Below are 25,549 nucleotides of genomic sequence, written 5' to 3' on the forward strand. Positions count from 1 at the left end.
CACGTCTAATCTCGCGCTTGTTTACGTGATTTTCTCCCGCAAATATCTAAAGTTAGAAATGCCCAGTTCCGTTCATTTCCCTGTGAACACTCGATAATAACTTTTATAAACCGATAGGCGCCGCAAGCTACATAGGGGCTTTGACTGCATTTCATAATAATCACACATTTTCATCCTTGGGCTGCGGGACTCTACTTCACTCTCACACGGTACGGACTAGTTTCATTTCGATGGACACCCGCTTTTTACAGTCTATGTGGACACCACTATCAGTTTGAGTTTACGGAAGAGAGCTGAAGGAAATGGAGGATAAAAGTGGAAGTGTGCGGCCTGCCGGTGGCCGCTGAAATGTTTGTGCTAGTCCGTCTCGGACGTCGGTGCCTGGACGCGGAGAGTTGCTGCAGTAGCTACAGTATAACTGGAGGAGTGGGTGAGTTGTTTTTGTCTCTTTTCAACAGAAACCACGCTAAGCTAACAGATGTTTGGTGCCTCGTATTATGGGCCGGGACCCTGTTTGTACTGTTGATGACGTTTGGTGTTGTTCTGAGCATTATATTTGTGGCTGTGAGTGGCTTTTTGATCGCGGTTTGCGTGTGGAGAAAATAGACTGCGCCTTTGTTATGGTGCTGTCATTGCTAAAGTTGCTTCAACTAGAGAAGCTAGCGGTTAGCAGGCTTCATCTCTTGGGGGGGGGGGGGGGGTGGGGGCATGCATGTCAGCACACGCGTCTTACAATTTTCAACATCATGGTCAGAGCATTTATACGTCTGATTTACCGTAGTCACCTCTGAATGAAAAGGCCCCCATTCCGCCCAGTGTTTTGACAGTTCATGGTGTAACTTTGTGGCGTCTGACAATTGGTGGTATACATCAAAGGATTTTAACTGCTAAGGAAATTAAATGGAAAATGGGGTGAATTTGTGGGGAGTCTTTAACGTGGTGTGAAGTGTACGTGTCAGCAGAAGACTGTGAGTTCCTAACCTCTTTGTTATTATTGCCCTGTAGAAATTGATGATGTCCCTCTACTTCATGGCTGTTTTACTAATGTGGGATGGGAAATTATTTGTGGGGATTGCTGTGGCAGTCTTGTAATGTCCATGCCTCTTAGAGCAAGATGAATTGAAAAAGAACTGGATGCTGGGCGTAAAGGAATCGCTGCAGCCTTTGCAGCTGCATTCAACAAGTCTATTTTTCTGTGATCAAACTTAAAAGAAAGATTACTGGAAATATTCATTCATGAATGCCTCTATTTTCTCACCTAACATTGTTTAAAGAACGAAGCTGCATTGAGCTGTTTTTGTTGTCCTGTCAGTTTTCTGCAATGATGTCAGATGCAGAGTAGATGAAAATGTCATATTTTACAGCAAAGCCTGAATTAAATGCAGCAGTTCCTGAGCATCAGAAAAGTGAACACAGCCACAGCGGAGACTGTGCGATATGTAAGGTGCATGAATTGGCATCGGAATGGCGTAATTGCAGAGAGCGCTTAATCAGCCTGTTTGACATTTAATAGATGACTCCGTCACTTGAGCTTAAGTTTATTTAGCTTTGAATGGATAGTCAAACGGTTAACAGCTCCAATTTATTATACAGATGAATGTTGTCAACTAAGCCGTTTGGAAAATCTCAAGGATCACTGGAGTCAAAGGAACAGGCAACAATACTGCAGTGGAAGCAATTAGATGCTTTTGTAGGAACACCTGCAATGAAACAGGGATTTGGACCTGCTGTTTCTCTGTTCCACTGAGCGAGCTCGTCACCCTCCCTGGTGGAAAAGGAAGTCTAATCACACTTGAAAATCAAATAAAGAAAAAAAGTAATAGCCTCTTATTGATAAACCTGCAAACTGGTTTGAAACATTGCTCCTGTATAACATAAAGAGATGTAAGATACTGTATTTTTGACTAAAAACAAATACTATATTAGCCATTCATTAGTCTTATTTTCATTACCCTATTTAATTTATTAGCAGTATACAATCATTTAATATAATGTTGTAAGCTGCCTTAAGCACAGTTTTGTGTTTTATATACAATAAGAAATAATGATCTGTATAGCAGACTTGTTGATACACCTTTATAGAGCTGGAGTTATTTTTATGGTGGACCGTGGCAGCCTGCTGGATCGCAGAGGAGGGGGAGGTGTTTCACTTCTTTCTCTGCCGTCGTCTGTCCCTGTCTCTTCTGTGTCTTGGGGAGGAGAAGGAAGGAAAAGGAACCGTGCTGGTTAACATCAGCCGGCCGGGGGAAGAGTGATAGAAAGCAAGAGGTCGAGAGGCAGACGATAGAGTGGAGGCGAGCGTGAAAAGATGGAGTGAGCAAGAGAGACAGAGGGAGAGGGAGAAGCAAAGAACAAGCCCTGGAGTGCTAGCCAGTCAAGGTCACAAAGAGGAGAGGAGGCCCTGCGTGTATGTCTATGTGTGTGTATGTGTGTGTAACGGGAAAAAACAGCGGGGAAGGGAGACCTACATGGTAAAGAATGAAGGCCTGGTGACAGCCGATTGGTTTAGTCTGGGACGGGGGAATTAATGGGGGAGGGATGAAGGAAGAAATCAGAGGAGGAAAACAGGGGAAGATGGAGATGAGAAGCATTAATATGGCTTCACAACATTCGCATAATGCTTCAGTCCTTTGTTAGCGGCAGGAATTGCTTCATAAATGTGTGACTCTCAACATGTTTGACTTCAACTCTGAAGCGGCGCTGGTACATTTGTACCGTACACGGCTATACTGCATCGTGATGTATGTGCATTGAATGTTACATGCATGCTGTTACGTAACCATCCTATCATGTTCATCCATATTCCCTCCACAGCCTCCTTCTCTTATTCTCTGTGTTGCCTTTTCCCCCTCACCACTCAGTGACCTCTGCTGTTTTGTTGCAGTTCCTGCTGTCAGTATGTGCTAGGATTCATTTGATCAGGATCATGTGTTATGAACATGCAGGTATACGTAACAACACCCTCCTCGGTGCTGTGAAAGCAAAGGCACGAGGAAGACACGTAAATCTCATCCAGAGAACTTGCTCTAGTTTTGATTAGCGGCGGAGAAAGGGAGAGTATTACATAATAGATCACTCGGTGCTTGTCATCTTAGGATCAAGTGTTTAGAAAGCGGGATTGTGGTTTGCTGAGAACATTCGCCATTCGGTTATCCGAGCAGGATTGCTGGAAGTCACTTGGAAATGTGATCACTGCTGTCTCTTCAAACATATTAGCCCTGTTTGCATCTCACACCCAGGAGAGATTACGAGTGTTAGCAGTTGCCATAGTGTTTTGGAGCACCAGGGTGCTGATGTGAAAGATCTGAGGTGGCTGGGGCGCTCTGTGACATTATCTCTCTGGAGCAATGGTGTGTGGAGTCGTGATAACGTGTGATGACTTTGTTTGCGGGAGGTCAAGAGTTCACCCCGTGGCCGGCCCCCCCTGAGGTCACTCACACTTTATACTGTTATTGTTTTAGATTACTGCTGTCTTTATGTATTCATGCTCCATTGATGTCATTTTATTTTACTCTTTAAAAAAAAAAGGTCCTTTTCCCAATCTGTCGTGCTAAAACGCAATCACCACCGCTAATCCTCACACTGAACCTCCAGTGGTCACACAATCACATTCAGTTTGAAGACTCCCAGTGAATTCTTGTCAAATTACCCTGTTGACAGACATCATTACCATTCCAAGGCATAATTAATCTTTCCACACCATGATTTTACGCAGATGAAAAGTAATAGCTTCCATAATAATGGGTTCAAAGCATTTTGCCAGCTGTAGACTGTAATTTTACTCATCCGAAACAGCTGACCTGCAGTGCGAGCCGGCGATAACTTTTTATATTATAATACCAGACAGCCGAGACAATAGAGACAGGGAGGAAAGTAAGGGAGAGGGACATACACGGAAAGTCCTCAGCTGGAGTCGAACCAGGGACGCTCCTGGTGATCTGTATCTCATGACATCTTAACCAATCATCCACAAAGTCCCGTGGCTGTGAGCCATGCTGTCAGACTCCTAGTGATAGTTCAAATAAAAAATGTTTTACTTCTAAAAAAAAAAAAAAAAAAAGTGGTAGAATAAAACAGTAAAAGTGTACAGGGCGAAAATCAGCTCCCACACACTTCGGTCAACCCAAGGTCACCAAACAAGCTTTTCAGTAAATGTACCGAAGGTGTTGATGGTATAAAGCTGCTGCAGAGTGCACGTATTTTCCTATTTTCTTAAAAAGGGATTGTTTATACAGGAGATGCATCACGCTGTTTGCTTTAGTACAACATGTTCCACGACTTGGTGTGTGTGTGTGTGTGTGTTGGAGCATTATTTTGTGTGTGTAGCTGCACTGTCTCCTGGTATTTAGTAAAAAAGTGTGTGATTTTGTGTGAGCCACCCTGTATCTGGCAAGGTAGCCAGACTGACAGATTGGGCTGTATGAGTGCCATCTCCTCAGCTTGGCTGCCTGAGCGTTTCTCCCTCGTTCCTCCGTCTTCCTCTTCTCCGTCTCATCTCCCTATTACCCTGCTTTGGTGGTGACCAGCCGGGTAAAGGGTATTTTTCCGTCGTTCTTATCTAGCTAGCTGTATAGGTGTGCTCTCTCCCTGGATTAAGTCCACTCACTCTTCCATAACTGTAGCTACAATACCTGATGGATCAGCCATCCTGGTCTTTCTCCCCCGCGCTTGAGCCAGGGAGGCAGCTTGTGGCGGGCGAGGTTGATATTTTAGCCATGGCAGTGAGGACTGTGTGTGTGTGGTCTTGCACTACTGTCTTGCATTAAAGCTGTTCTCACCTTGTGGCTGTAGGATTTGTTAAAAAAATAAACAAATAGTGTAGATATAGAGGAAGAGAGAGCTATTTGTTCTGTAGGACTGAACAGAGGGAGGCTGGGTCATGACTGGGAGCGATTGTTGCGAGTCTGTGTGTGGGGAGAGTTCACACAAACTGTTTTCAGACTCATTCTTTCACTGGAACTGCAATGTCGATAATAGAAAGATAGATTTCACCCGTAGCTCTCTGTGCGTCCTAATTTTGCTCCATTCACTAGCATAATCATTTTTTATTTGGTAAATTGGCAAAGATAACATTTAAGTGGACACATTTACACAGTTGTTGTTTCACATCTGCTCCAGTTATATCTATAGCCATTTGAGCAAATAAGGCATTTTGAAAATTGGCATCTTGGTCCCCTACCAGAGCTACTGGAGACTGAAGGATGGAGGGAGTGCAGGAGAGAGGAGGAGCAGGGGGAGGAACAGGCAGAACTCGGAGTCGGAGTAATGAGCCCAGGAAGGAGGGACAGATGATGTAGGGAAACCTAACACAGACAAAAGAAAAACACAGGCCCACATTGCTAAATTCAAATACGGAACCACACGACTCGGTTAGGAAATAGAAACCCCGGTGGGAGGGATTCAGAGGAAACAGCGAACTTGGGACGTATCAGCTCAATATTTGGTTCAAGAAAAGCAATGCCGGCCCCATTCACAGTGTAACTGAGCACCTGTTGTGAAGAAAAAGATCAAATTACTGGTACAAATGGGGGACGCTCACTATTGTTCTCTCTCCCTCCCGCTCCATCTACAAAAACGTGATTCCCCTTGATTCCTCACCAGTCAGCTAACTTTCCTTTGCGGTGGCAGGCTTATCGTCCTATGTTTGCTTTGGCAGCGGCGTGAATTGGTGCAGATAGAAGAGCACAATGAATTGAACGCAAGCAATTGTGCATGCATGGGACTGAGCTGAGAGAGCTCAGCTTCAGACTCAGTAGAGCTGAGACACACCAGATTGGGCTGGCTCGTCCAAGCAGTACATTTTTGATTGGTCTGGGCTACAAAGCTGAAATGTGTCTTTTGTGCCACCGGTCCACGCATCTGACTCCTTTTCTCTCTCTCTTCGCTCTCACGCTAATGAACAGCAGCGCTTTCCTACATCCACAGATCATATTTCATGAACGCAACATTCATTGATTAATGCCAACTGCCCTGAGACCCTTCTTAGTGATTATGGCTCTCAGGCTTGGGAGGGGCCACTGATACCCTTAATGAGTCATAAAAGGCAAAGAATTATACACTCCAATAGTCTTGACATTGGGTGATATTTCAATTGGTCGCTCACTCTTGGAGTCTATTTGCCGACAGAGTTGGCACACGCTCAAATACCCCGAGACACACGCATTTGCACAAGTAAACAGAGAAATCTTGACTTTCCAGTCCTGTGGTGCGCTTCATGCACTTGGGATATTTAGGAACAGGCAGGATCCTGCTGCATAGCCTGGAAAAACAAACACGCAGGTCAAACACACAGCTCCCAGAATGCACTGTGATTCAGCCCAGCTCACTCACCACCAAAATAAGCAATGTTGATTACATAATCAAAACAAGAAGCCTGAATGACAAAAAACACTATATGATAATTGCCATCCAGCATGCTGACTCCACAGTGCATCCTGCCTGTGGTGATATTCCTTCCTTCCTGGGTGGTAATGTTTGCGAGCTGTTATATGAGAATGATTGTGCTAAATTATGTTATCGTCTATGTGATTATCCACTTGATCAGGACAGTGAATTGTTTTCCCACTAGTGACGGTCAGCACACTCTTAATGTGATGATGGAGGTCTTCACTTGTTAATTGAGCTATCGTAGATGCATGCATAGGACGTCACACTATCTGCCTCTCACACCATCTTTCCCAGGGGTATATGTGTTCCTCCCTTGTCTCTGAATCCATTGCCCTCTAAAACACACTGCTTAATTACAGAGAAACAGAGGGAGGAGGTGAGGACAAAGTGGGAGAAACGAGGAAAAGCCAGAAATAGGGAAGAGGAGGCTTGAAGCGTGGAGCTAGGGGACCTAAAATGGGTGCAAGAAAGCAGCTGCGAGAAACCAACATTGGGTGAGGGAGAATGTTCGTAATTAGGATTGTTTTAGAAGTGACATTGCTTAAAAATTACCGTTAATATTTGATGAACGCATCACTCTGAGATCCCCCACTGCACAGGCTGTGACTCTGAGGCAAACACACAATGACTGCACATCAGACATGGCTGAGGATTGACAGACATGTGGCTCCCAGCTTCTTCTGACAAGCTCCCTCCTTCTTTAAGCGCCTGACAAACCTCATTAAGGACTGTTCACGCAGGCTCTATTGACATGAGACATACTAAGAAAAGGGTCATGTATAAAACATGAATCGCCCAAGGTTACATGGCAGAGCCTATATGGATCTTTCCTCCTGTGTGCTGCATAAGCATTTACCTCAGCTGTAAACACAGTGGCATGTGTAATGTATGTGTGGTGTTTACCATCAGTCCCCTGCGTTTTGTTACATGTTGCTCTCTTCCGTGTGAAAAATGATGAGCCCTGCTCCAATCACAGCGTGAATATTATCATTCTCTGCAGACAGACTTTGCGCACGTCTGTTTCAGCCCAAATCCCTTGGCCACGTTCACCCCCATCTCTTTTGCTCCTCTGAAATATTAATATAATGTAATAGACTACTTGTATTAAATATTTAATTCTGTGTCACATTTGCATCTCATAAACCACTGGTCAGTATTACTTTGGTTTACCTCTGAAATTGTTTTTAAGTTGTGAGGCTGGGAGAGAATCAGAACAGCAGAGGAGCAGGGGGGCGGGGGCAGTCAGGAGAGGACGTGAGCGCGTGGTATGTGGTGTGAGCGGGGAATCGCTTCGGGAAATTCAGCGAAAATGGCTCTCGTGTCCTTTTGGCTGCTCTATTTTCATTTTCTTCTACTTTCAAACACAGCACGTTCTCCCCCGTCTCCCCCTGTTTATTACCCACTGTTGTAGCTCCACTTTGTGTAATGTGTTCCAGACAGATTTGACAGCCTGGATGTGGACCATAAAATACCTCCTGGTACTAACTACCTAGAGATCACAAACCCAGGTATTTGGAGTCTGGGAGGTTCAGGTAGAAGAATGAAGAAGGGAAAAAAAACAACAACTAAGAAATGAATGGAAGGAGGGATGAAGGCTGCAGCTTTGCTTTGATATTAAAATCATAACCTTATGGTCATACCTATATATATCACTGTTCATGAGAATTTCTTGCCATAAATAAAGCTGAATTTTAAATATACAGCTTCATAAAGTGGTGTTTAGTCTGACTTTCAGATATTCAGTTTTGTTGTAATATATCATCAGAGCAGCTTTCCCTCTTAAAAAGTATTTTCATCTTTGAGGTCGAAAGAGCACAATGCCAAAAGAAAAAGCTCTTACCAGTTTTAATATGTCTGAGTGGTTATATTGGAGCGTGTGACCATCTTTATTGTGCTGACCTGAGGTTATTACTGCGAGCAGCGATGGGGAAGGAAACTCCACTGCACGCAGCCATTTTACCGTGCTGTTTCAGTGGTTCGAGGCTTTGCTGTTGGAGGTTAAGTTGTTGAATCAGTCCTATCTTGTGCAGCCAATGCTTCACCTGTTGAGTGTTGCTTCGCGCTCTGATTTAATCTGTTTGCATTTTGAGCCAAAATGCATCCTGGGTGATCTGATCGCCAGCGAGCAGCTCTCAGTACAGGTGTAGCCGCAGCCAAAAAAGCTTTGAGGATTTCCTGGGATTGAATCACTCGAACGGCGTTCAGCGGTGGTCAGTGATGCATGTGACTGCATATTCAATGTAGTGTGAAAGCAAGCGCCTCCCTGACTGCATGCAAAGGCCGCGGGGTCAACGTCAACTCTGTACAACATGCATACAGCACAGCAAGTTGTTTGTTTGTGGCAAACAGCATGGACAGTGTTTTGCAGTGAATTCATGAGCAGAGGTGCCGGGCGGCAGTTACAGTACAGTAGCTCTGCGGCGGAGCACAAATGAGATTTTTCTGTTGAGCAGTGGTCACAGCTTCCCAACAGATGAAGTCAAACGAGAGCCAGGAAACAACGTGGTTGCACATTTTGCGTGCATTTGATACAAGCATGTGAAAAGGTTCTCTGACAAGATTACGACAATACATTTGATCAAATATAACCTCGTTTCCACCGTCAGTACGGTACAGCACAGTGCGGATCGGTACGGGTACGGTTCGGATCGGATATGGTCAGCTTTGCGTTTCCATTGTATAGGGGACCTTCAGGGGTAGGCGGAGTGCGTGTCGAAGCGTCACTACGTTGACTTACGTAGCGACACTGGCTCACGGCCCGGTTGAACCCATTCTCTGCCATTTTTACGGCCACCAGCTGGAAAACATTCTCATTCCGCACAGCGCCATCGAGCTCCCGCTGCACAGCCTCCTCACCTACGATAGAGAGCAGAGCCTGCACCTCTTCGGCACTCCAGACTCCGTTGCTAGCAGACATTTTTTTTTAATGTTGCGGTTGTGTTGTTGTGCTTCAGATATCCGTCACGCTGCGCGATGACGCCATATGCTCGACCAATCACCAGCTCACAGTGCTTTGGCTCCTTCCCAAGGGGACAGGTCCTGTGTGCTAGGTACTCCAACCAGAAGGGTTACAAAAATGGTAACGGGTACCATGGGACCAGTACGGTTCCATGGTAGTGGAAACGCTGAAATAAGCGTACCGTTCCGTACCGACCCGTACCGTACTGTACCGCATAGTGGAAACGGGGCTTATGACAGATTTAACCATCACCAACTAGAAAAGCTAAATTAAAGAACATGATATAAACCATAACTCGCTGGGTGATCGTTATTGCCACTAAATGCAGAGGACTCATAGTTGTTTTAGGGGAGAGATTGCAGGTATGAGTAATGACCCACCTAGTGACGCCTAGTCCTTTTTGGCTTTGCAGTGGAAAGCAGGCTAATGAAAAGCCCTGAGCATCTGTAGGCCTGTGTGCCCATGCTCACTCACTGTCCTCCTCCAGCCAGGCTGCACCACCACAGCCATACTCGTGGTCTCCTCTCCTCTCCTCTCCTCTCCTCTCCTCTCCTCTCCTCTCCTCTCCTCTCCTCTCCTCTCCTCTCCTCTCCCCCGCCTCCAGCTCGCCTGCCCCCAACTAGAACAGCCTGGAGGTAGGGCACGCTGGCAGTCCTCTACGTTTGATTTTTTTTGTACTTGCTCTGAACAAATCTTATTTTTGGGTGCTGCTGTTTGAGCAAAGGTCTGCACAATCTCCCTAGTGCAGACGCCGACAGGGCCGACACTTCAGACCCCTCCCCATACATATTAATACTTCATCTGTTTACCGCTGTTTTACCGCGTTACCACTCAGCCATTCAACCGTACATCACCCAGGAAGGCTGTGGAAGTGGCACTTGTCATTTCACCAGTTGTTGGAGACAAGGGTATGACGGTTCAGACAGGATTCGCAAACCTTTTGTGCGACATGTGCCATGATTTCCCCCTTACTCTTTTCCCACATTCTCCCTAGTCTCAGGTCCCATTCTCATCTCCACAACTGTCAGCCCACACAGGAATCCTGCAGAACAGCCTGGTGAATCACCCCGCATCCACAGGCGAGGCACAGCTGAGCCACGTTCTAACAATTACACAAATAGGCATGGACACATACATACCCACACATAACCCCCCCTTCCCCAACCCTACATTTCATCTATGCATCAATTAGCGTTTTGAAATGGTATAGCGCTAACCACTTTACACATTTCCATTAGATAACTGTCAGGGCATAGTATATAACCATTCCATTAACTTGTGAATAGCCACTGATTTTTAAATAGAAGTGGTGTGTTTAATCACAAAATGTCCACAAAGCACTTAAGTGCTTGATACAATATGTGTTTTTCTTTCTGATTTAATTGCATGCTATCACTTTCTACACAGTTTTTAATGCAGCATTTCCAGGGATAAACATATTTTTTATTAAGACTCCACTGCCACTTTCACTGCTGTGAGGCTCTACTTAGGCACATGCTAATGTCAGTCAAGATAAAATGCCCACAGTGGTGACGCTAAAACTCTGATTTGTAACAGGTATGTTTATCATGTGCACCTGCAGTTTAGTTTTTTTTAGGTTTTTTTTAGTTTTGTATTTCAGCATGCTAACATTTAATAATAATTAGCACAAATAACAGCTGTGTTTGATGGAAAATGTCATCATTTTTTAAGCTATTTGATCACAAAACAAAAATGTATTTTGCTCATTTGTACAAGACCAAAGTTAGAGGCACACCATAGTTCACCATAGAGGGCAACATGAATATGCATCATGTCAGATTTCACCACAATCCACTCAATAGTTGGTGAGAGATACTGTATCAAAGCAAAGTGAGGGACTGACTGACAGCAGCATGGTGCTAGTAGTCGGCTAGCATGTAGCTAGAAAGTAATCTTAACCCTCTTTACCAAACCCAGGCTTAACCAAACCAAGCTGAAGGAGAGTTGTTTTTTAAGGAGAGGAAGGAAACACGATCTGTTCAATACAACCAAATCAAATGGGATACTGATCTAACAGGAGCCTTTGTCTGGAGACCGTTCCTGGATAGCTTTGCATTCTCAAGAGCCCCTCGATTGGCTTAAAGGTCAGGTCGCATACAAATCACACAACCGCCCCGTTTGTCCTTTTAGTAATTTAACAGACCTCACAGAGACACGAGGCTGAGCGGCTGCCTCAACAGCATCCGTTATTCTTCGCCTACTCCATCTGGCCCATTACACATGACGAGAGTTATAACTCACTTGAAGAGTTAATAAATCAGCCACGGATCAGGTTAGTTCTGCCTCTTTGTTTTTCATTCCAGTCACTATGAATAATTCTCATAATGCCAGTTAGATTGTTTGTGACATCTTAGTTTGCTTGTGTGTCCAGGTCAGGCTACACCTGCGTACAGTAGTCTGAGCTCTCTTTCGAGTAAATTGAGAAAGTGATGGAAAACAGCACAGCACTGCTTTCTACATTTAATCATATATTTGTAGTAGAAACGCTGCATTGCTCATTATTACCCTTCCAAAGAGAAATCAAGGGTGGTTTCATGTAACAACTGAAATCTCTTCTCTTTCTCGCTCTTAATTCCTCTCCAGCCTGAACTCACACTCCCTCCATTATTTCCCCCCTCAGCAACGCCTGCAATAGTTAGCCAAATGACATCCTTGTCATGATGTTAGGGTGATAATGTCAAGTATGTGTGAGAGCTCTGTGTGTGTGTGTCACTCTGCTTAATGAAAGCAGTCAAGCCTGCCTTTTATTCTCCGCTGCTCCACCAGCCAGATGGGATACTTCATTGTATCAGCTGATGTGACAAACAGTGACATCCTGCACGATACTGCAGGTATTATGGCCACTCCCGAACTCCGAGTTGATATTGACTGCAACAACAGCCCCTTCGCGTGAGTGTCAAGCTCACATCACACACTGTTGCTATTTATATACTTGTGAGTAAGAATTAAGACAAGCTATTACAGTATGGAGCAAGGCTAAAACGTCCTCAGGTGCTGTTGTAATCGAGTTAACGTGGAAGGAAAATTACTGGCTGCTCCCAGCAGAAGCCAAGGCCACGAGGACCGGTAGTTGTGGAAAACTATATTTCCCATGAGCCCTTGACTGTATCCTGCTGCGAATGAGCAGCTGCACGGCATTGTCAATAAGTCTCAGTCTGCTGGGTACCACCCAGCTGTAAATTGTTGACAGTTCTACAAGCAAACACATCAATGGGCAGTCAAGCAACAGACAGCGGTGCTGAAGGCCCATTCAAGATGACCCCGCGCTTATGAAGAGCAAATTATATTTATATAGAGCTGTCGGCAAAAAGTAAAACTTCATTCTGGGGAACAGAGTGCATACTAAATTTTCTCATTAATTCTTAAATGCGTTCTTTGGAAGAAACCCACTTTTCACTCAGAGGAAGAAAATACATTGAATTGTGTGGTGGATGTTTAAGGATGTATTTCATTCTTTAATTTGTCCTTCCATTGACATTGGCTGATGCTAATGAGGGTTATTTTCTGTGGTGTCTGTCCAGCTGGAGTCTAAAAGCAGAGGGGTATTTAAATCTCCTCCAGACACAGAGCCCATGTAGTGTTGTCCCAGAGGCCCGCGCTCAGCCCACAGCGGCGAAGAGGACAGGATCATTTCGATCATAGTCCGACTTTACCGTTAATGCACAGCCGCTGACGAGAAAGGTCACCTGGGGAATGGGAGGTGGAGAGATGGGATTCTCCGTTCCACCCCGATGAGAGCAGAAGTCACTGAACAAATATAATGCCCTCTGTATCACAGTTATCCTGCTCTGCTGTGATAGTGCAAATTACGGCCGGGCAGCCTGTTGCACATAACAAAGGCAACATCACACCCATTACTTCTTCCAAAGTAATCTTCCGCTGTCCCCCTCGCTTAGCTGTCGTACACTTGTACATCCTCATCGCCCCTGCATCAGCACTTCCTGACACCAGTGGTGAGAAGGTTGTGGTCACAGGCGAGTAATCAGTCATCACACCAGCCGAGGGTACAAGTTAGTCATTGTGTGGCTTTGGCTCCAGGGAAAGTGTCGTGTCACTTACAGAAAGACAAAGACATTGGTAGGCAGACATAGAGACGCAGAGACAGACACACGGCTACCATCAGGTCACGTGAGTCCTATCTTTTAGTGGATTTTTTTTTTATGGAGTCTAAAGGGAGATGACTTTGGCTGGATCGTGGTGGAGTCAATATTGTAACCCCTGGCTAGAGGCTAGAGGGTTTGCAGTGTTCTGGGATTTTACAGCCAGGTCTGTCCAGACAGGTAATAAAGTGCTTTTTACAGGGAGTCTTTAATTTAATGAAGAAGGCAAAGGTAGAGGCCTCTAGGTAGACATGAATCTAAATGAATTAATTTATGACAAATGTCTGTTTTGTTTTTCCACATGAACTTTGCTCCACAGATGTGAGCCGGTTTTCGGCGGTGAATAATCGTGTCAATGTCTTAAACTAAGCCCATTGTGCAGTTGCGTGGTCTTTGATGAGATTTTACATCAACCATAACAGAGATGCAGCGACTAGGCTGCTCACTGTCATCTGACTGTCATTCAGCTGTCATTCAATTAAAGTTGCACTTGTCCTGCCAATACTTTAATTACACCCTCAATAATTGTTTTCTCATTTTTAAAGGAGTGAGAATATTCAGGCTAATATTTTAATCTTACGAGGGACAGTGGAAGTTGTACATAGATACAAGCCCATACACACAAATACACGCACACAGACACACAAACACACATACCATGAATGCATGCAACTCTGCCCTGTATCCTTAGGCAAATACAATTGACTTTGACTTGGATTAGATTTTATAATGCCACCCACATAATACATCTGGAGCATCCGAGACCTCTTTGTCTTGGTTGATGTCACCAGCAGTGAGCTGATGATGTGGGCAGATGGGGACTGTAGGCCTGTATGCATATGCACAAGCTTCACAAATTGCTCCTCAATAGCATTACAGTTGAGTCCCTCTTCCCTCACTCCCACTCTGCTTTTTCCTGCACTGTTCTCTCTCCACTTTCTTGGTTTCCTCACATCCCTAAAGCGCATGTGTTCCCACTCATGTCACTGTGCTTAAGCTGTGTCAAGTGGAAGAATATGTGTGTATCAGTGTGTTTAGTGTTCGCGCACATGAGCACCCATGATATGTCCAAATTTAGAACGCCAGTAACTAAAACACAAGTTTCGAGGCAGATGGTGAAGGGGAAATGGCAATGAATAAGAAGTTAAAGTTAAGTGTAGAGGAGAAGCAGAAGGTTGCAGAAAGCGAGCGCTGAGGGGGAGTAGGAAGAGTCAGGAGAGCCAGATGAAACGTTCGGCTACGCACAAGACTATTGCCATTTCAGGCCTCGATGGAGATGACAGTTGGGAAAAGACAGAAAATGGAAGAAATGTGACCCGTGCAATCATACAGTAAGAAGGCAGGGCAGATCTGTCAGGCTTTGGATTTTCCAACATATTAAAGCGATTTGCATGTTTAAGGAGTTTGCAGGGCGGTGCCGTTTTTCTTTTAGCCTTCCTAAAAAACCTAAATAGTAAACGGCAGTAGTAACATGGCGTTTCCAAGGCAAATGAGGATATCATTAATGAGCTATTTTGTGGTGAGTGATGACTCAGTATACACTGTCTGCTATTTAACATCGTGTTAAACCCATCCTGAAAGCTTCTACAATGAACATTGGTTGATTTTCATAGACTTCAGATGATGAAACATTGAAGAGACATCTTTTCATCCATGTTCTGGAGCTAATTGTGGCTTAACACCTCTTGACACAGCTGATAAAATCTGTCAGCAATCTGTCAGTTTTTGCGTTAGTCTGAATTGAATAACTCGCTGTTTTAAAGGTAACTCTTGAGAGGAATTCTGCACCATATAGTAACAGAAAAGGCACCGAAAAGGTAGTGAAGAAGGAGACCCCAGAGAAGAAGTTTTGTAAAACATTGTTTTATCGCAAGCACTGACCCTGCTTACAGCAAATCAAGAAGGCTATATAGGCAATTTAATGTCCCTGAAGCTGGAATAATGTTAGTCATGGCTGATTTAGTTTACAGCTCACAAGCTCATTACTGAGATGCACACTAGTCTACCTCCAGAGTATCAACAGCCACTACATGGACTTAAGTCAATAAAGTCAAGGGCATCAGTGGGACCGTTGAGTAATAGGTTGTTTGTTACTGTGTGAAGCAGCTAGAAGATCCTAAAGCTCTGGGGCCGGTAAACAGAAGAAGCTCGTTCGGCTTGATCAGGTTTCTGGAATATATAACAGCCATTTGTCCCAGTGTGACACGCAGGAGGTGAAAGTGGGAAGAGCCGGCTGGTGATAGAAGAGGAGTGAGGTGAAATATGGAGAGGGTGTGGGGGTCACGCTGTCCCGAGGAAGATAGAGCAGAGAGGTACAAGTGTATGAGAAAATTAATCAAAGATTCATTCTTGTGAATATTTTACTGCCATCTTGACAGATCTGGAACAGTTCAGATTCCTAGATATGTAATTAGCTAGTAAACTGCACCAGTAACTGTGCACCACTAGAATAATATCCAAGCAGGCAGATGAGTTAGCCTCTTTTAAAGCAGTGTTTGGGCATCATCCTGTGATATATGACTCTAATCCATTATTAATGTGGCTTTGATGTGAGGCAGGGGCACTTACAAATCGGAAAACAAGTTGGCCTGTTAGAGGGCGGGGGAGAGTGTCCTTGGTAAATGTATTGAGTCCTTCTTGTGGCTTTCATGAAAGTCATCCATTTCAATCCAACCAGTTAATTCAGTCTTTCTGAGGCAGAGCTGGGGAAGAAAATTATGGATGAGACACTGATAGATCATGTGATAGATGAAGACCATGCGTACAGCATAAAGTCCTTATGAAAGACATGAAGAGAAATAGATCCAACTAAAACGTTATCTTAGAATTAAATGTAGATAACATTCATTTACATCCCACTGAGGAGAACGTTATGTACTGTAGTTCAAAATGACTTACATTTCTGGAGACTAGGGCTTCACAATTTACAGTAAAGTACCGTATATGTTATGTTCAGCCAATAGGAAACTGAATGAGGGGATCAGACTCTGAGAAAATGATAAAAATAAAAAAGATTTAAATTCAAACTGAGCTAATGCTCTTTTAACTATCCTAAAATGCTAAATATACAGTAGTCACACACATTCACTATTCATATTGCAGTATGTCATTCAGTATTATACAGTCCTATACTGACAACACAGAGGCTAAGCTACTGTATTCATTGAGCATCTTAATGTGAACAGTCTGCTCGTTGCTATTTCTGTCTTTATTACATTTGTTGCTGTTGCATAAAAATTTGTATGCCAGAGATTATGTAAGAAAAATTTGGAAAATGTAATATTGTTTTTTTTTTTAGTTTTTTTTTTAAAAAGAACATTAGTGCTCTATTTTAAGTTTTATGCTATATTTACATTGGTTGTACGGCAAGATCAGGAAAATTGATTTTGTTCCTAACCATTATCACAGGCTAGCCTCAGCTCACTTACAACCCAAGTGTCCAGATTTTATAATTAATTCGCGCATTCTGTGTCGGAGGTGCTAATAAGACGATGGTGACACCAGGCATGTGTCACATGACGTTTTGCTGGTCCGGCTCCAGCCCCGGCTTGTCACTGGGCTGAGATGGATCCTATCCCTCATGTGAGAGCAGACAGAACGTGGGTGGCAGTCCTCTTACTCTTGCTGTGCAACAGCCTCTGTGACAGCGCAGCAGTGCTGCAGCTGAGCCACAGGGAGCATATAGGGACAGAGAACCAGCAAAGCGTCCCTCGACCCTACAGGGGATGCAAGAGACACTCACTCTCACCACAGGTGCACTACACCTGTCAAAATGTCTCTGGTTGCTCTACACATCCCTGTGATTTGCAGCACATGGGGCTCTAGTGTGTCCACTGTGGCCTGGGCCGTCCAAGTGGTTAAAGGACCATTACACACTTTTAATTCCCCCCGTGGGTCATGCTTTTGCTGATAGCTGGCATGAGATATATAATTCATCACAGTGAGCATTACATGTTCTGCATTGTTTGTATTGATTATTGTTGCATATTAATTTGAACTGTTTATAAATAAACACAACACACCAAGAGCTGAATGCTCTTGTCAAACATTAGGTCAAATCAAATAAGTTGTCACAAAATAGAACCTGGGGACAAAATACCAGAGTTATTTCAAAAACTGAAACTTCATGTCTGAAGTGTGTGGATAAGTGAGGATATTATAGGATGCACGTTGTGGTGCTGCAAACTAAACAAAGAAATGAGGCTGAGGAGGATGTATCAGGGCCAGGCTGAGAGAGAGAGAGTGAGACCACCAGAGGGCCTGTCCCTTTCTCCTCTGGAAGCCCGACCCACCTACCAGGCAGCAGGGACAAGAGGAGACGACCCTTCCAGCTCCAGCACCACCTACAGTAACTTCCAGCATCAGAGAAAGAAGCGCAGCAAAACAAGCTGGCAGAGTGGCAAGGGTCGTCATACAACCGATTAGCAAATTATCTGTTGTGATTGTGAAGCATCATATTTTTATGTCGCTCTAAATAATGGATTTTCTGGACGCCAGAAAATCTATCAGGAAACTTTGTTAATCTGTTACCAGCTGTAACAATGTGTGGCTGCATGGGAATGTTTTCACCTTGTGAGTCTGTGTGTATGTGCCATCACATATGGTCTTAGATACTCCTACTGTGGCAGGTGGTTTTGTCATGTGTTTGTGTGTCTGTCTGAGGACAAATTATGTCACAACCGTACGATAAGATAAGGTAAGATACTGTCACAGTGTGTAGCTGACATTATAATGAAGAGTGGTTGGGTCAGAGCATCAGTATGTTGACAGTTGTTGTCTCTAGTAGCTATCATGAAGACCACTGCCCACCCACCAAGTGGTACCTTAGGAGGGCTTCAAAATGATGTCTGTGTGAAGGAGAAAACTGTCAATCATCCGTCCTACTACAAATGATGTTCTGTCTCAAGGAAATACCTGTTGAACTTGGCCAGGCTGGCCGGCTGTACAACAACGCTGACAGGGCTGAAACATGCCAAAACAACACTGATACAACCCACCACAGAGCTCACTGTGTTAAGTCACCTCATCAGTTTATTTCACAATGACATTATTAACCTGGAACCGTAGTAAATATTCATTTTATCCACATCTCCTCTCTTGAATCAATTTTACGCTCTTTCCACACAAAGTACTTTGTGTGACTGAGCAAAAGAGAAAATATTTAGTTTTGACGGCTCTCATATGCATGTGCTGTTTACTACCACTCTGGCTTTTGTCTGGAGAAATAACTGTTAAACAAAAGCAATAAAGTGCAGCTCAGAATCGAGCCGGGAGCTAGACAAGACAGTAGCTAGAATTTGAAATACTCAATATTGCAATTTAACTGGAGGTAAGTAACATTTTGCTGTTGCACGTAGATTCTGCCTCTGAGGGCGGCGGACTGTAAAGACGTCTGAGTGACATCTGAGGATTACCCTGGCTATAAAGAGGGCAAAACCCAGACTGCCGTACACGGAAGGGGCACTTTGAAGTGGCGATTAGGCTACGAGCTTTGCACCCAGAGCTTCTGAGGCTCTGCCCTCTCCACCTCAGTCAAAGCATAAAGATGCGGTGTGGCAGCTTTGCTGACTGGACACTGCTCCAGTTCCGCCTGTCCAATTAGCAATTTCTTCTACCCCTGAGGACTGGTCCCTTTCTGCTTGGCTTAGCTCACTGCATGTGGGCCAGATCACCTACATGTTCTGTGCCACTCTGTGTAGCCACAGAAATGCTCGTTGCCCTCGGTGCTGCTATGTGCCGAGAGCACTTCATCCTTAAGGCTCTGCACTTTGATATATTCTGCAGGTTCTGTCTTTGCCACGTTCCTTAAGTGTCCATATTTAACCTTCTGCACGGCTTGCTCTCTGTTGTCCTCCTCACTCAAAGATCATTTCAAACTCATTTGGACTATCATTGTCCCTGCTCGCTCCTGTGCTCCCAGAGACATTTATTTCCTCTCACAAATCAAAGAAATTGCCACAGAAATCTAAAACAAACAAGCGACTTTTAAGTTCAAGAGAGCTCTGACTTCTAAAGGCTTCTGATCCGAGGTTCAATGGCTCCCTCAGTTTGCTTGTCAGTTTTACTAAATGGTGCAAATTTACAAGTGATTCATCGCCCTCCATTTGGAGGTATTTTTCATTCCTTACTTAGTTAATATATAGTTATGATTACATTATATTGTTAAATGCTAAATCAGCTGTTCTTGTGAAGTTGTCCTTGTTCCAGGTGTAGCGCACAAACTCCTTTTTATCTTTCTCCTTACCAGTGAATCACCTGCTGGAGTATTTCAAGCCATGCGTTTTGTTTTGTTCAAGGGGAAAGATAAATTGAATTTCCTGAGTGCTGTGACAGCTGTATGTAGTGCACGCTTCTTATACACTAATGATGCCGCTTCTTCTCTTCTTCTTCTTCTGCATAGTGCTGAAGATTTGCATATCTCCCCAATACCTCAACACTGTGTTTTCTCCCTGCCTTTTATTCCTCCTCGCTGCCTGCTCAAGGAGCTTCTCTGTAGTTTCTAAAGAGGAAGTTACATCCCATGAAGTGGGGAGCAGAATCCAGCTGCCCATTACTGAGTGCAATAACGTGCCCTCTTCAGACGCTGCATTTTATTTGGAGGCTTTTTAATCCCACAGCTCTCTTGATTGACACAGATCATAAACCATACCACTCTCCAGCCCACCCTCTTGACCTTCAGAGAGAGCGGGGGTTGGGAGGGGGGTGGAGGGGTGGGGGGGTTATAGGATGCGGCCCTATATCAGCTGCCGCTGCCTTTCACAGATCTACCTGACTCTCCAAGCCCTTCAAAAATCTGAACATCCATCACTGGAGGCACTTAGAGTGGACTCCAGCTGGAGACTAGCTCTCCTTATTTAAGATCCATCGTTGGGGCTATAGCATCTAATGGACTCAACTTCATGGGCCTCTCTATGAATATACAGTGCAGTTGCAGAGTATATAGCCCGAGGTTATTTCTGAACATCTTTGAATAGAGATATTCATCATTCAGGAGCTGGATGTGTTTCACTGGCCCTCTCTTGCTCAGGAAGGTATGGATGTGTGTCTTTGCCATTAGCAGCCTCTTTGACTGTAGATAAATAATGGCGGTGACAAATGTAACAACTTGTAACAGCCACAGTGCTGATTATATCTAAACTTTTACAATCAGAACAAGATCAGTCAAGTAGGATTGATTCTTTTCCAGTCTGGGGCAGCCGCCGTTGTCAGCAGATAAACTCACACAGTGTGGGATGTTTTTAGATGTTGAGGATTTTTTATCTTTTAGGTGGTAGGTGCATGAGCAGATTTCCATCCACCACAGTTCACCACCTGCTGCTGTTTGGTCGAAACACCACGCCACCTACATCGGAAGTTGTAGGATTCAAATTTGGTGAAGAGCGTCAATCTTAAGTTTCTGATGCTCCCACCTCTCACTTCTCTTGTAGAAAGCAAAGAAAGGTTTAACAAAACACCGTAGCACATACAGGACAGGCTCATCTTAATGTATTTATAAATGGCACCTTCCCATGTTTGCATGTATGTGAAGTGATAAACAGTCCTGCCAATGTATTCACACTGTTCCATTCATCCACAGGTGGCAGTATGTGCACAGAAACACAACGATACACCAGATGAGACAGGGAAGAGGATGGTAGTTAGAAATAAAACATAGATGCAAATGATACACGTTTTTTAAGTGAGCTTTTTTTTATGAGAAAGGAAAGGCAGTTCGCTTGACCCCAAGGACACACACACACACACACACACACACACACACACACACACCCTGGACGTTTTACAGACATTTAATAGAAGAAAACTCCATATGACATCTTTAATAATGTAAAATTACCAGGAGCATTAATGTACTTCTTGGTGCACTGTCAGTAACACAATTATCATATAACAGAATTGTCACTCATTCTGAGTAGATGTGATTAAAAAGAAGATTTTTTATCTCTTGCTTCAGGATCTAGTCCATTTCATTTGTTCCCATATGATTCATTTTTATGACTGAAACATAAAAAATTGTGAGTTGGAGAAAAATGAACAAGTCTATTTTTCATGGTTTTTCACTGAGGACTTGCTGCAAAGATTATTCACCTCCATCTCTTCCTGTTGCGTGTACAGTCTGCGTTGCCCACATATCTCCATCCATGGTCCAAGATTTTTCTTTTTTTCTTTGCCATTTGAATTTCTACAAAAATGCAGCACAAAATGCACAAAGCTAAATGGTTCCTTTTTGGTGCACTATAATTTTTTATCACTACAAGTCTAATCAGCATGTATGTGTCGTCAGATTTGCTGTCTGTTAGATTAGCTGTGCTGTGCTGTGCCTCCTCTCTCTTTCATGACTCTAAGTGGCCTCAGGTGTCACTTCTAACCAGCCGTTGAGGCTGAAGGGAAGTCTGTGACAAGACGATGCTGGTCCCATTCTGATTTTCCATATGAAACAACTAACCTGCCACTCTTCCTCCTTTTAGAGCTTGTCTGTTCCCAGTGGACGTGGTGAGGTGGAGAATAAAGCACAGATATGATGGAGGAGTGAGATGAAAAGGCCAGTTGTGACAAGCAAAAGGAAAAGAGAAGCAGACAGCAATTGGGGAGAAGACAAACCCGGTTGCTGAAAGGAAAGCATGGCTGTTTGTCAGTGTTTGTCACTCAGCGGTGTGAAAACACATCCTGAGACCCATTTATCACTGTATATTTAGGAATCAGAATTGTTAGAAGGAGATCATGAAATTTGAATACATTAGCATCTTCTCCCGCTGTGCAAATATCAAAGCTCAACGAGGCTTTATATCCCTGTCCTCGAAAGAGAAGGCCACTCAGTTGTTTAAATGTGGAGAACTAACTAGACGCAGAGTGCTCATGAGGATAGATCCACTTACTGCCACTATCATAACCAGCACGTAAACACACTCAGGAGCACAGGTGCATGTGTGACTCCTCTCTCTCTCTCTCTCTCTCTCTGTCACACACACACACACACACACACACACACACTGAGAGACACAAGCGAGCAGCAATAGATGATGTTTTTTTATGACTCTCTTCCAGAGCCACCTCTCTCACTGGGCATCTCCTGATACCCATTAATCATAAGCTCTCTTGTATTGTCAGCTCTGCCTCTCCCCCCTACCCAACCCCACCACCCCACCACCCCTCTCCATCCCTCCCTCCCTCCCTTCACTTTCAGCCTGTCACTTAACAAGCTGTGACACTATGACAGTGATGTGTGTGCGAGTGAGTGATGCCTGGCTGCGGCCCTTATTGGAAAGGTATTGAAATGCTCCAGCACGAAGCGGGTTGTGGTGGGATTGTGGCTGCTGATGACACAATGTAAAAATGGCAGTTTTTTTTTTTTGCCTGACTGTTCAATTAAACAGAGAAGGAGGTGCACCAGCTTTGTTTATGGGGTGCGCCGTCTGAAAACTTGATTTACTTACTGTGGTATACAATCAGCTCTATGTTTTCAATGTAGAAAATCTATCCCCTGTATGCACCAAAAAAAGCAACACTTATATTATGTCTCTTTCTGCCTTCCCTCTTTCTGTATATGTGTGTGTTTGTGTGCACAGGCTCAGTGTCCCTCAGTGTGTTCCTGGTCTCCCTCGCAGTGACAGTGTGTGCTGTTTGGCTGGTGGCTCTTTGTGGCGTCTGTGGTTGGTGTCAACGCAAGCTGGTGAGTTTTGCACACACACATACACACACACAAACACGCACATACACATACTTAATGTGGTTCCCACGCATGTGTTGCCATCTTAACATGCTTTAATAATCAGGGAGCATTAATAAACATTGTCGGCTTAATAAACATTGTCTGCTGTGAATTTACTAGAAGAGGACACTTTACTGCTCTGGAGAACAGTGTGTGCAAATATTATGAACAACTGTGCAAATATTATGTGCAGTCTTGCTGAAGTAAGAATTTTTGTATTTCAATACACGTCATAATGTCATTGTGGAGGACAAATTCTGATCTTTTATATCTTTAAAAGTACCAATCTAGCAGATGAAAATACTTGTACACTCAAAACCTATTATACTGTGTAAACGGAAAAAAAAATACTTCAAGTATCAAAAGCGAGAAAGTATCATAAGAGAAGTCTGAGGTGTTGTCAGATGATAAATGGAACGGGATAGAAGAAAAAGAAAATTCTTCTCTGCAAATCTGTTTTCATTTTTTTCACTTTGACCTCAATTTTAGGTTTCTTGTGGAAAGGTTTGACAGTTTTACCTCTTTTGGTTTCAAACATTTATTTATAAGAAACTTTAAATGAGTAGGAGCCAGAACCAAACGCTGTTGTTTTGTGGTGGGACACAGCAGGGTTTGGAGGCTACAGTAGTTGTGTAAACTGTAATAACATATAACTTTCAGTATGATGTATTTTTAATATATAATCTTACTCTTGATAATAACTAGCTCTTGTATTTCTTAATATAGTTAACAGTATCTGTTATGAATCAATTAGCAAAAGCTTCACATGATGGAAATACACACGTCAAGTAGAAGCTGCACTGGACTGATTGTATTTGTTTACCCTGCTCTACCACTCGCATATTACTGTACAGAGACCACGCTTAAATCGGTGTCACATGACTGCAACAGTCCAGACTCAAACTAATTAACTCTCAGACATTAGCAGCTACAACATTAGTAAACTGTGCTGATACAGCATCAGTACCAGGCCACTCATGGAGAAGAAACAGAACACAGATCAAGCAGGCTGACCTATGATAGAGGGCATGTCATTGTGATTATGTGGTATGAAATGTGATTGATTAAAGGGAGGCAACTAGTCATTAGGCAGACAGTGCTGTACAGCTAAGTGCCACTTTACTTGACTGATTTTTTTTAGATTTGCATGCCTTTAACTTTAATTGATTTCTGATTCATCCTGTGCTTGCACAACCCAGGAACACCTATTTCAACTTTAATGTTGGCCTGAACTCTTGCTTGTTTCAGCACACGATTGCACTGCTGTGAAACTTATTGGTCCACAGATGGCAGGATTAGGTGTTGCAGCAGGCTCTGCACACCACGCGCCTCGCTACATAGTGTAATTGGCATTGCTATTGAATCACCAGTGAGGTGGCTGTAGCTAGATTACTCGTTGATGCCATTATGATGTATATGAACCGGGAGAGAGAAATGGTCTGTGTTGAAATGAACGTGCTACGACACAGTCTTTCTATTGTTTGCTTCACTGGAACATCGTGTTATATTTGATATTCCACTTTGAAGTAAATGGAGCAGTGAATGACTCCTAGTTTCCTGCTGTGGATGGAGGTAGTTCTGCTGCAGCACCTTCGAAAGTCCCCGAGGTCCCCTCCGGAGCACTGCTGTAAATGGATCTTATTTCTATCCTGTGACAGTGCCTTGCAGCAGCCACAGAGCAGCAGTGGGCCGGGGTAGGGTGACGATCTATTGGCCTTATGACCCTGTGAAGGCCACTATCAACCACATCCTTATACACAAGATGATGTGCTTCTCTCTCAGTGGGGATACTATTTGTGCACAGGGCATCTTGCCCTAAGCCCTTATCTGGTGTGTGTGTTTGTGTGCATGTGTGTTTGTGTGTAGTGCTGGCAGTGGGTAGGCACCTTCGAGTGGCACAAAGATGTTAATTAAGGCCTATGTAGTCCTGGGCCACTTTGGAGAAAATGTCATCTGCCCACTGCTGTGAAACCACATCAAACAGGCTGCTTAATGTACAAAATAATAAAGTGTGACTGAGATAAATGCCTGTCATTTCCATGATGATAAATGTGTTATTGATGGCACACTTTGCTATGACAAAGCACAAATACTACTGATCTTGTTAAAATATGATTTTCTGCCATTAATGTCATCATCCAGAGACCATGGAGACCTGTTATTTTCTAAAAGCCATGAAGGCTCAGCAGCTATACAATCTATAAAAAAACCGTACTGTTACAGATGCTCCCTCACTTCCCTTGATCTCTTTATCTCTTTTATTTTCCATGGTCGCACCATATTCCCTGAGCACATGATTAGAACATATATAGAGAGCGATTTGCATAAACACGGTTACTTTGAACAGAGCCACCTCATTATAGATACACACTGTAT

The 25,549-nt window shown here is 43.7% G+C and overlaps 1 protein-coding gene across 1 annotated transcript in view; it reads left to right on the forward strand.

Annotated features, from left to right (window-relative positions):
* Positions 1-25,549, forward strand: part of syt7a (synaptotagmin VIIa) — a 67,349-nt gene that overhangs the window by 5,726 nt on the left and 36,074 nt on the right. Inside the window, exon 2 of the mRNA XM_085778966.1 lies at positions 23,031-23,134. Coding sequence (XP_085635092.1) covers positions 23,031-23,134 — 104 coding nt within the window. The remainder of the gene's footprint in view (positions 1-23,030; positions 23,135-25,549) is intronic.

This window comes from Trachurus japonicus, chromosome 6, assembly GCF_045865225.1.
Source record: "Trachurus japonicus isolate A0001 chromosome 6, Traja_1.0".
Classification (NCBI taxonomy): Eukaryota; Metazoa; Chordata; class Actinopteri; order Carangiformes; family Carangidae; genus Trachurus; species Trachurus japonicus.